Source organism: Haemorhous mexicanus, chromosome 3 (assembly GCF_027477595.1).
Source record: "Haemorhous mexicanus isolate bHaeMex1 chromosome 3, bHaeMex1.pri, whole genome shotgun sequence".
Classification (NCBI taxonomy): Eukaryota; Metazoa; Chordata; class Aves; order Passeriformes; family Fringillidae; genus Haemorhous; species Haemorhous mexicanus.
In genome coordinates this window covers 27,276,145-27,288,189 of record NC_082343.1, presented here as the reverse complement: position 1 = coordinate 27,288,189, position 12,045 = coordinate 27,276,145, and the positions used below count along the sequence as shown (strand labels likewise).

Sequence of the window (12,045 nt, the reverse complement as noted above, 5' to 3'; positions counted from 1 at the left end):
GTTATTTTCTAAGTATTGCACTTTTCACCCCAGAACTCTTCAAGCTTACATGTGCAAGGGGTACAATTTTGACAGGACTGTTTGTGTTAGAAAGGTAAAATTATTATTTCCAAATGCAAAACTATTGAAAACTGGCTTTTAGCTGATTAAAAAGTGTCGATGTAAAAAAAGTCTGAAGTTCTCATTTTGAAGAATTCAGAAAAATTCCGAAAAAGCTTCCTCATTGTTACTGAAGAGCTGCCAAAAGATCTGACACTTAAATTTAATGATATAAGAGGGCATAAAATATTTTGCACATACTTTGAGTGTTTGTTTTCCATGAAAACTGTTTTTCATATAAAGGACACTTTTCAATACAATCTGTCAGAACAGCAGCCTAACAAAAGAAATTGTCACTTTGCTTTGTGACATTATAAATAATGGGTTTCTCCTTTTTAGCATATTCTGAAAAGCAGGGAAAAAAATCCTAAGTTTTCAACACTGGTAACACTGCCTCTCATCTTCACCTCTTTCAGTGTCTCCTGAAGTGTTTGAAATGCTGGGACTAAAGCCTACATAATCCTGAGCAAATACTCTCCATTTTCCTAAGACACCCATTAATCAGGGAGCCTTCCTCTCCAGCCTGAGTGAAGGGTGGGTTTGCATTTGTTCCAAAGCCCTGAGCCACAGGGTAGCCACTAAAAGAGAGTGAACCCTGAGGAGCTCAGGGTGAGCCACTTTTCTTAAGAGAATCACTCTGTCAGCAGTAATCAGCAGCAGCAAGAAAATGCAGGAGATACTTTGACCTAGGGTTTTCTCAGAGGAAATGGGATTTCCTTTTAAATCAGAGAATCATTTCCCCACATCTGAATCAGACAAATCTGGAGATGATCCTGTGCTTTAAGTACCTCTTTCCCTTACAAAGCTAGCCAATGCCATTTCTAACATTGCCAGCAGCTGCCTCATTCCCTAGCAGAGGCTTTCCACAGGAAAAGCAGCATCTGCCATAGGACCATGTTCTTATGGTGCTCAAATACGGTCAGGAGAGGCAGAGATGAGCTGTTCCCTTTTGGGACAGACTATGCATGATGACCAAAAGTCCCTTCTGCTTGCCACCAGGCAGCCTCCCCTTTGTGCAGATCCCTTTTTCTGAGCCTGGGCACACTCACGACAGCCATGGCTTGGACAGAATCAGAACTGTGATTTCCTTTAAATTACAGCCAGGAAATGATGGACTCTAGCATAATGATGAGGGCACTTCCAGGGAGGGAGGGAGGAGACAGCTCAGTTATCTTCCCTCATGTGCCTGCAGCACACCTCTCCTAAGCCCTGGCCAGGCCCAGTGCTGGCACTTGCTGTCCCTTCTGCTGAAGCACCACTGCTGGAAACCATGCAAGACTGATCCGGAGAAAGACAGAAATCAGCATCCATAACTGAAGTCTACCAGTTCAGACACACATCAAGGCCTTGGTTCTGGCCTCTGGCCTGGCCATTTCCAGCAGCTGTACAGAGGTTTGCCATGAGGAACACAGCAAACCATTTAAGCAGTGAGAATGACTGTGTTTGGTTAGCAAAACAAACGTTGTGGTTTTGAAAGTTCTGTTACTTGGAACTAAACAAGAACAGGACCAGAGTTTACATGCTCTTCACTTACATTTTCTGATGCAATGTTCTCCATGCCTATTTCTTCACCATAGTAAGTCACAGGAGTGCCAGGGAGGGTTAAAAGCAGCATGTTCATGACATTGATGTACTCCTTCCCAATCCGAGTTGAAATCCGAGCGGCATTAGGGCTTCCAACCTGAAGAAAACATCATTCTGTTAAACACACATTATAAAATGTCATGCATATGTGAAATTGATTAACTAATTTAACAAGGTAGTAAATGTTTTGGGTTTTTTTCTTTCCCTTCCAGGACTGTGAGGTACCTTGATGCCATGACAAACTTGTGTCCCAAAAAATTTAATACACAGAAGTCCTGCCAGCAGCGCATGAGGCAGAAGTGAGGAAGAGATGACACATAACAACTCTCCCTGCTTACAGTTCTCTGCTATTTTCTCTGCTGTGTGAGGACTGCTCTGCTTGCTTTGAAAAGATCCTTTGCACATTCCAAACATGCTTCCTAGGAAAAAGAAGAGCAATGTTTTAACTGCACTCCACTGCCTGCTCTTCTCTGCCCTGGCCCCAGGCGAGTTCCAGAATCCATTGCAGTGAGTCAGTTTATGGTAAAAGATAATTACCCCAATTCCATTCTCACTGGTTGTTTAGCCATTGGAGACACTGAGGGAGAGGCATGATCATAAATTCCCTTCTGTCATCCTTGCAAGGGGAGTGGAGTGGAACTGTTACTGGAGGGCAGGAGAGCCGGACAGTGCCAAGGACTCCAACTACAGCAACTGAGAGTTTTCACAAGCTCAGCCACAGGCCCAGGCTGCTGCTGATCCCACTGAAATCAGAGTGTGTGTGTGGTTTCTGTCCCCTATAGGAACAAGCCCTTCCTATGAGAGTTGGTCTAGAACTCTTACTGCCCAGTTTGGCCATTTTCCTGCAGGCATGTTTTTCATCCACGTGTTGACAGCTTCAAAAATACTGTTGCCTGATAGATTTTTCATGTTAATGAGGTTGAAATTGAAGGGAAAATCTGCTTCTTGGATAAAAGTCGTTCCATAATACATCATTGTTGCTTCAATATCTTCCTTTTCATCATCATCAGAACCCATAAATCTACAAAGAAGCACACAAACAGCTTTTTTGGCTCATTTTTGGTTACACAGAACACAATAAAGCTAGAAATGGCCGGACACAGAGCATTAAGAATTATGGTCACTTCCCCCTACAGAGAAATGGTAAGGCAGACAAGGAATCAAGGAGCAGTACCTCTTGGAAATTGCTGGAGAAAAATCTACAGGAGTCAACAGAAGGCTAAAGTATCTGACTGAGGTTTCATCTTTCTGAGTCCATGTCCACACATTCCATTCCAGCAATTTCCATGCTTTCCTTCACAGAGGAGGACCTGGGGGTCCCTCAAGCTGACCATGAGCCATCAGTGTGCCCCTGCAGGGTGCATCCCGGGCTGCATTAGGAGTGCTGCCACAAGTGAGGGCAGTAATCCTACCCCTAGTCTGCCTCTAGGGCCACTAGGGACTGAAACATCACTCCCAGGAGGAAAGGCTGCGAGGTGGGGCTGTTTAGCCTGGGGAAGGGAAGCCTCAGGGGGATCTCATCCATGTCCTGAAGGGAGGGTGCAAAGGTGACAGAGCCAGGCTCTTTTCACTGGTGCCCAGAGCCAGGGCCAGAGGCAATGGGCACAAACTGAAACACAGGACAGGTGCTTCCCTATGAACATCAGGAAACTCCCACCAGTCAGGGTGACTGAGCCCTGGCACTGGTTTTTCAGGGAGGCTGTAGAGTCTCCATTTCTGGAAATGTTCAAAAGCCATCTGGACAAGTTCCTGGGCAACTGGCTCCAAGTGGCCCTAAAAAGCAGGGTTTGGACCAGAGAACTTCAGAAGGTCCTTTCCAAATTCAACCTGTGATTTTAACACACCCTGACTGTGTGTCTCACTTGAACTGCACTATTAAAACCAAAGAATAAATCAGTCACAGGGTTGATAAATTAGTACCTCTGTGATTAGAATGTTTTCCTTTTCTGCTCTACCTTTATAGAGTCCACAGATGGAGCAGAGCTAACAGGGCCCATTCCTTTCTGCATACACAGGGGAAGAGACAGTACAGCCTCTGCACTGCTTTCTGCACTGGAGGATTTGCATTTCTGTGGCATAGAATGATAGTAAAAACCCATTTTCTTGCTAGCAAGAGGGAGATGAATATTAGAAAAGACTGGCCAGCTGTGCTGGTTACCTGTATCTGCCAGGCTCTCTGCTGAACTCATTCATGGTGTGACGGAAGCTGCGGAGGATGTCGTGCAAACCAACTTGTGTGGTGGTGTAGTCATGGTAGAGCTGGGAATAGGCTGTGATATTCTCCTTAAAGCAGGGTATAGTACTTCACGTTAGTTCACCAATGCTCTAGGTTTCAGAATTCTCCAAATTCTCCCCATTCTTTCCTGAGACAGAAAGAATGTCTCAGGACATGAACTGGTGAATGAATTTTTACTGAAAAAAATTCAGTTCATGTATTTTTACCGAAATGAGTTCAGCATGCTAACAGTAACAGCACAGAGCTGAACTGCACTTGAGGAGCTCTGGAGCAGCAGAGGACTGATAATCCTGGATCCCACCCTTCAGCAGGAAAAGCCTACCCAGAGCACCAACCAAGAGAGCCCATCTGGAGCAGCGAGCACAGCAGGTGCTGTGGCCTCAGACCAGGCTGGAAAGATGGACAGTGCCTTGATACAGAAACACAACACCACCACCACGCTGGAGCTGGCCAGCTGTCTGTGACCCCCAGCTCCACAGGAGGACAGTCTCATGGTGCTGGCACTGCCTGGCAACAACACCAAGGTCACTATCAGAGCACAAGCAAGTAACATAAACCACAGTGAAGGGTCTGGTCACCTCTCATTGTGACTCATGGCCTATAGCAGTGTTTTTTAGTTGTTCTCCTGTTCTTACTGGGGCTTCTTGGTGGTGAGTGCTCTTTGCGCAGAGTGCCCGGGACCCACCCGCCTTCCAAGGCTGACCTGATTTTCCTACAGCCACCATTAAGACCCAAAAGAGTCAAAGCACTCTTGGCACTCTTGTCTCCATAGGAAAAGCAGGAAAGAAAGCAAAGACAGAACATAAACATTACTTCATTCTGAGACTTGTTCACTGGAGGCTCATCCCGGAGATGTGTAGCTTCTAAGAGAAATTTAACAGTGCCAAAACTAAATCCATCAACTCCTTTGCCAAGCCAAAATTTGATAATATTCTAGATAAAAGCAAAAATGGAAAAGTCTGAGTGAGCCCACTCCATTTAAAATAGTATACTCTTAAAAAGAAAACTGAACTTGTAAAGAGGTGTTAATACATAACAATTCATTTTTTGATTTGTACTTTGAATTTTTCTAGAAGCTAAAGTGAATCATGTTGGCCTAAGGTCAAATTAATAGCTAAATAAATTATGTCTTACTATTTCATTCATTTAAAAAAAAAAAAAAAAGACTGGTCTCTAACTTCTCCCATAATTCAGGAGACCAAAGCCAGGGCATGACTCACTAAAAGCAGTTTCTAATCTCATCCATCAACACAACTGGGCTCATGCTAAGTGATGTTGTTGATGAACACTCATGTCATGGCTGCACACAGTTAGAACACATTGATTCAAATATGCAGGAATATGTTGTTCTGCACAAACCTCGTGCCACCAATTTTCTTTTACACAATAGAGCTCTTAAAACATTTGTTCTCTCTTACTTGACCGATGTAATTTATTAACATTTTTTTTCAGACTTATTTGTTGATTTGCAGGAATATAAGAAATTATTATCCAACAATTACAAATGCCATTGATTTGAAATTTCACTATCAAATTCCAATGTTGGTCTCTATTAGCAAAATTATATCCTACTTCACTAACTATATTACTACAGTTTCAATGGCCCCAGTTTTAACAAAAAACTCCAAATTTCAGCCCCTCTTGAGCAGTTTCTGCAAATGCCCTTTCAGTGACACTTGTCTTTATCTGAGGAAAAAAACATTTTTTAATACATTTTTTTTATAAGTTTATTGACTTGCCTTCTTAAAACATATGAAGTACACTTGTCTGAACAGGCTGGAGTAGAATTAGCGCACACTCAAGCTGTACAGATTTTTGTTTGGCAAACAAAGACTGCCTCACTGAGCTGCACTGCCTGGTAGCACCATTCTGAAAGCAGCAGCTCTCAATCCTGTGTGTGTCCAACAGTGAATCTACCCCAAAATGTCCATGCTTACACCTGTGCTCAGCACAAAAGCAAACCGGTATCAGCACTGCAATCAGCAAGCACTGACTGGTCCTCACTGGCACCAATCTAATCTATTTACACATGAAAGCCACAACGTGCTGGCTGCTGAGTTTGGCTGTTTTGGGTGCCCTTGTGCTGCTGAACCAAAGACTTGAGCTTCTCTGCAGAAGTCCATTTGCTTCCTGCTCATCCTCCTAACCTTCTGGAACAGGATTTAGAATTAAAACACTAGACAAACATTATTCTTTAACATGATGTTCATACACATTTACCAAAGGTTGGTGTTACCAGGACAAACTTCCCAGCTTTCATGTATTCTTTTTCTTTTTTTCTTTTTTTTTTTGCATAGGAAATGCAGCACCTCTTTGGTACTGGAGTTTCAATAAATCTCACTGCGTGCTTGAGTTAAAAGGTGTGGCCAGAAGGGTTTTTGTTTCTCCAAGCTCATGCAGTACCCACGTGGTGAGGGGAGAGGCCCTGCAGAGACCATCCCAGGAGGACTGGGCAGCTCTGAAGACCAGTGCCCAAGGAATGCACCACAATTCAACAGAACAAAGTGGCAAACGCTTACAGATTCGATTAAACACATGAAGTACCTGCTGAGGGATAACTTAGAGAAAGGGGAAAAGAAGCAGCAACTGTCAGGCTCCCCATACTCAGGCCTACATCCCCATATTTTAATGAATTCCACATTGTCAGCTAGGAAACAGTGCAGACAGGAATGAGATTCCATGGGAGCAGCACCACCACCACCACTCTCACTGGGAAAACACTCATTTTCCCTTGGAAAGTCATCAGACAGTGGACAGATCGAAACTCACTATCTCTTCCTTATCAACAAGCCCAGGCATTCCTTGTAATTCAAATCACCATTGCCTCTGCTCTCCAAAAACGAAAACAACTCTCTGCTAAACAAGGTGCCATCTCTCCATTTGACTGGCTACTTAAACAACTCTTGGTATCGACAGAGATAAAAAACTTCTCTGCACTTGAGTGCAAGCCCTGCTTTGTGTCGGCTCAGCACCAGTGGGTTCCAAACTTACACTCATTTCCTGCTGGACAGCAGGGCTGCGAAAATTCAAGTCTGGCTGTTCCTTCCCAAACTGATGGAAATAACATTGTTTTCTCACGTCGTCAAACTGCCAGCTGGAATTCCCAAAGACACTCACCTGCTCAGCCGAGGGAGAGAGACAATCAGAACGACTAGCTTAACAAACATTTCCTCCTGTGCATACATGAAAATGTGGGGCATTACAAGCATAAAATAAAGCACAAAATGCCTAACCAGTGGACCTCATTTTGAACAGATTTTGGTACTTATGATTTTCATTTCTTTTTGCCACCAGCTGTTCTCCCTTTAGTTGTGCTTTACCACACTTATTTCTTGTTCAGTGTTGTAGATTTTGAAGATTTTTTTATTAAGTTAACTTTCATTGGGAATTATCTGGAATAGAGGGGAAAACGTGTGTGGGAACACTTCTTTTGGAATTACTTCTCCTAAAACTTATTTTAAGTAGCCTTAGTTAACTTAGAGCTTTCTGCAATTTAGTATTATCCCTTTGAAGGGCCAACAACAGTCTGCAAGTTAAAAAATGTTTAACTTTATCACTATCTCTCTAATAAAAGATTCCAAAAGCTAAGATAGTTTTAAAGACTCTTAAGTTTAAAGAGAAATTATACAAACTGGTACAAAGTATTAATTCCACCTGGAGTTTTTAGAACATACAAGTTCCTAATCATGCACCCACTGGTTCTAATCTAAAATAAATCTATTTGAAATAGGACACGCACTTTCTGGCCTGAGCACTTTCCAGAAAAAAGGACAAAAGCCAAGATCACATTGTTGTTTCTTTCCCCACCAACTGTGACTTCAGAGTACCTGACAGGCAGTTTCTAGAACAGAATACCCTTTCACAGAAGGGGCATGTGTGAACAACTTGTGCCCAACCTTTTTGTTTCTGTGTGTGTCTTTGTTTAACGAACGAAGATTTAACCCTGAGGTGAAGAAACAAAAGGAATTTTTAAAATTCCCCTTTAAGTAAGAACTTTTCAAGTGATCCCCCAACCTGGTTTAAATCTTAATCTGCACTAACTCAGGGAGTACCGTCAGTTTGTACCTCTCACCGGCCATTTATAACCCTGTGTACACCGGGACAATCATGTTACAGCTGATTTTGCTCTGTGGCATGCAGCCTGGGATGTGTGAGTGTCCCTTCTGTGCTCACCCAGTTGTTGGGAGGGATGACTGAGCCAGCAGCCTGCCTGCAGTCCTGCCAGATGTAGTAGTCCGTGTACTTCCCAGTCCGATTGCGGCTCAGCTGAAACCACCGGTGCTTGTCACTCGTGTGGTTTGGTATTAAATCCATTATCACCTTTAGCCCTTAAAAATAAAAACAAAAACATTAAAAACCCCATCAACCCTCCCCCTGCACTACAACATTACATTTAGCCTTTTAAGACAACATTCATCTTTTTTTCAAATGCGGTATCAGAGGTATTTGGGCTTCTTCCATGCCAGAGGTCTGGTGAAGGAGAGGGGCAAAATAACCCCATAAAAAGTACCAGACTACCAAAACAGTTAGACCTGACTGGCTTCTGCAAGGAGCTGGAACACAGCTTGGGAGGGGAAGAAGAGTGAAGAGAACAATCAAAACAGATTTCTGCTGTTATGAACCACTTTCACTAACTCTGACTTCAACATCTGTCTCGCACCTCCCAGGTGAAAAAGGCACTTCACCAGCCTAGCATCAGTGATCACACATTCTTCAGCACCCTTTTAAAGAACAGACATTTTATTGAAACCTCAAATACTTTCAGACTCACAAACCATTTTCTGTTCAGCTCAGCAGCTGTAACCTGAGCAAACATTTGGTCTGAGGCACAAAAGCACCAAAGCAAGGATGCGAGGGCAGGAAAGAAGCGTGTGTTCCCTCGTGTTCAGTCAGACAGAACTGCACCTCAGCTTGATCCCAGCCTTCCAATGCCCGTAAGACAGGCCTCAGGGAGCATGGATTTCTGCCAGCCCACCACCTACAGGCATCCTCCTTGCAGAGGACATGCAGCCCCCTGTGCTGCTGCTGCTGCTGTAGCTCCCTGTGCCCTCTGTCCTGCTTTCAGCTCTGCCCCAGAGCCAAAGGGCAATCACGGAGCTCAGGCTGCTGTGGAGCTGCCTTGTACCCTTTGCTAGCACCTCTATCTGCTCCTGATTAATGCCACCATGGGGGGACTGCCAGGTGCACAACCTGAAGTCCCTATAAGGTCCATCTTTTTGACAGAGTCACTTTGCTAGGAGGTGCAGCTTACCTTTGTCATGTATGGCTGCAATCAGATTCTCAAAATCTGTCATTGATCCAAAAATGGGATCAATGTCATAGAAGTCTTCAGCTCCATATCCAAGGTCTTTTAAGGGGGACTTAAAGAAAGAGGTGATCCAGATGGTTTTTATATTCAAATATGTAATATGGTCCAGTTTTTCTTGGATACCTATTTAAAAAGGAAAAGGATATCATCTGTTCAGAAAGACAAAAGATTTTTTGTTTGTACAGGGGTCCCTTTATCTTCCTGACATGTTACTATGGCATGCAACTACAGGAACAATTTCTGCCCTTCACCTGCCAGTACTGCACAGTGTGGCTATCACTTCTTGTTTAGAAATGCATTGTCCCTTTTGGTGTTGAGCCTTCCCTTTCTGCAGGGCAGTCTCAGCTCAGCTACTGATAAGCGGCATTGCTTCCTTGCTACCAGGTGCCCCATCTCCATGCATTTTTACCAGCTGATAACACCTAGAGCATGAAGAAAACAAGAAGTAACACACCTTTCTCCCCTCCTTGTCAGTTTTAGTTTTCCTTAGGAAGAGCAGCCAGCAAACATGACCAGGTGTTCAGCACCACTCATCTTCCTGACTGGACTCAGTTTTGTGGAGGTATCTGACTGTGGTAGCAGCTGTGCTGCTGCTTGCTCTCAGCACCATCTCTCAACTTCCTTTCTAATTCTACACTTAGACTTGACTTGAGCAAACAGCTCCTGGATTTATTCACAGCAATGTGAGTCGCTATTAACGTTGCCTGACAACTTCTCTTACTTCTCTCCATTCAGGTGGCTTTGTCTGTTGGACTGTACTTTTCCACTGGTTTTCCTTTTCATATACACTCATACACACACAACTGTTACACAGCAAGAATGAAAACTGACCCACCTTTCAGATCCCCATTCCCATCCATGTTGCTGTCCTTGAAGGAGCGAGGATAGATCTGATAAATAGGACTAGCCTGCCACCAGTCAAGGCACTTTGGAGAGAGAGCAATGATGGCAATTGTAGCACACACGAGCGCAACAGAACCAGCAATCACCAGCCAGAAGAGGATCTCCCTGGTGACTCTGTAGCAGGCCTGGCTGGAGAACTGCAGCAAGACCTCCTTTGGCATCCCAGCATAAGGCTTCAGCACAGTCTCCTCCACATCCACCGGGTCCACATCAACGCTGCACGTTTTTGGCATTTCTTCTTGGCTACTAGTGGCCGTTTCCTTGTCCTCAAAATCCTCATTTTGAACAAATCCATTGTTCTGCACGCCTCCCTTCTCACTCAGCTCCATAGGTAAGCTCCTAGCTTCCACCACAGCTGTTTCACTTGACAGTTCTTGTCCTGGAGACTCTGGCCACAGCACCTTTGTTCAGTGAAATGAGAAACAGTGCAATTAGCTATTCTGGGTTGATAATCAATCCTGACCAACTGGTCGAAGTTCAAAAAGGGACAAAAAGGGCAAAGTGCTCACAATGTTCTGCATATTCGGCATCTTCAGCCAGATAACAAAATGCTCCAGAAAGGGCAGTCCTCCTGGGAAGTAGAGCCTATTGTTGGTATGTTTACTCTTGCTCTCTCCAGTACACCACACTTCTCTTCCCTTTGACAGCAGGGGGAAATTCAGGTTTTACCAGTATCAGATCTAGTAAATATGCAGCTTTCCAGACTGGTCACAGTCTCTCCTGCCTGAAGCAATCTGAATATGGATGGTTTAAACACAGACACCAAGAGAATGAAGAGTGGGCAACCACTGGCCCGAATGCAACAACATAAACTAAGAAGAAAAGAGTCAAAGGCTGGTTGTGCATCTTTTTCACAGTTTGACCCACCTGCCCCAGCCCAGCCCCAAGCCTGAGCACCGACAACTGCAGTGGTACATACCGATCCTGCGACTCACAGCCCGGTACTCCGGTACTCCGGTGGACTGCTACACCCAGAGCCAGCCCGGGGGCAGGACAGGATAGCTCTGCACAGGCACAAGCCAAACTCAAGAGAAAAGCCCACTCTCCACTATTAAAATGCATACCCCAATAAAATAAAAAAAAAATTTAAAAAAAAAAGGGGGGGGGGGAATAAATGCATATAAGAACCTTTCCCTTCTCTCTCTTTTCCCCCTTTTCTACTACTCTAGGTAAGAAAAAGCACTGCCCAAAGTCTGCACAGACATGCACATCTGTACACATCTGTGTGCCCTAGGCCCCAAGTGCCTAAAATCAGCATCAAGATATCCCTTTCCACCAGTACCCCTGCCCAGCATACCAAAGGACACACAAAGCAATACAGATTTGCCGAGGAGCTGCCTTATCACCAGTAAAAGTTAACTCCTACCTCTGACCATAGGGTCAGGGTCCTAAGGAAACTCTTGGACAGTGCAGTGGAAACAAGGTTGGGTTGTGACTCAAAGGAAGTGTTTATTATCTTTGCCTCAAGCCATGAAAGAAGTTTATAAACTACAGACTGTAAAAAGTCTATAAACTATAGACTGTAAAAAGTCCAGCATGCAATATTCAGATTACTCAAAAAAGTGTTATTTCTTCAGTAGCTGAGCTAAGAACAGGTATTTGATGCTGACTGACTTCATCCTTCCTCTTCCTAGCAGCAGTGCCTCACCTGTGCAGGGTCAGGCAGCTGGGGGGAGCATCTGAGATAACAGCTGTAGTGCCAGTGCCTGTAATTCAGTAGGGCCAGGAGATCCAGAAGTGGGAAATTACTTGACACTGGTTCACTCCCATTTAATGACTCTACAGTCTTAACATCATCATATCAGTAAGCTGTGGAAGTTTCCAGGCAGGCACTGTGCACTCAGGGCGTACACGTGTATTCAACACAATGCTAGCGACTCCTCACTATATTTCAATTGTTTCATTTCAATGTCTT

The 12,045-nt window shown here is 44.2% G+C and overlaps 1 protein-coding gene across 2 annotated transcripts in view; it reads right to left on the bottom strand.

The window, feature by feature from the left end:
• The window catches only part of SLC3A1 (solute carrier family 3 member 1), a 13,983-nt gene extending 1,938 nt beyond the window's left edge, over window positions 1–12,045 (bottom strand). Inside the window, exons 1-9 of one of the 2 annotated variants that reach the window (XM_059841193.1) lie at window positions 11,028–12,045; window positions 10,063–10,531; window positions 9,171–9,350; window positions 8,093–8,247; window positions 6,911–7,036; window positions 4,733–4,852; window positions 3,842–3,966; window positions 2,506–2,704; window positions 1,634–1,780 (exon numbers count right to left, since the gene is read on the bottom strand). In XM_059841193.1, the coding sequence (XP_059697176.1) occupies window positions 1,634–1,780; window positions 2,506–2,704; window positions 3,842–3,966; window positions 4,733–4,852; window positions 6,911–7,036; window positions 8,093–8,247; window positions 9,171–9,350; window positions 10,063–10,531; window positions 11,028–11,192 (1,686 nt within the window). In that variant the 5' untranslated portion in view covers window positions 11,193–12,045. Of the gene's footprint in view, window positions 1–1,633; window positions 1,781–2,505; window positions 2,705–3,841; window positions 3,967–4,732; window positions 4,853–6,910; window positions 7,037–8,092; window positions 8,248–9,170; window positions 9,351–10,062; window positions 10,532–10,639; window positions 10,837–11,027 lie in introns of those variants that run through there. The other variant, XM_059841192.1, reaches the window with a different exon arrangement.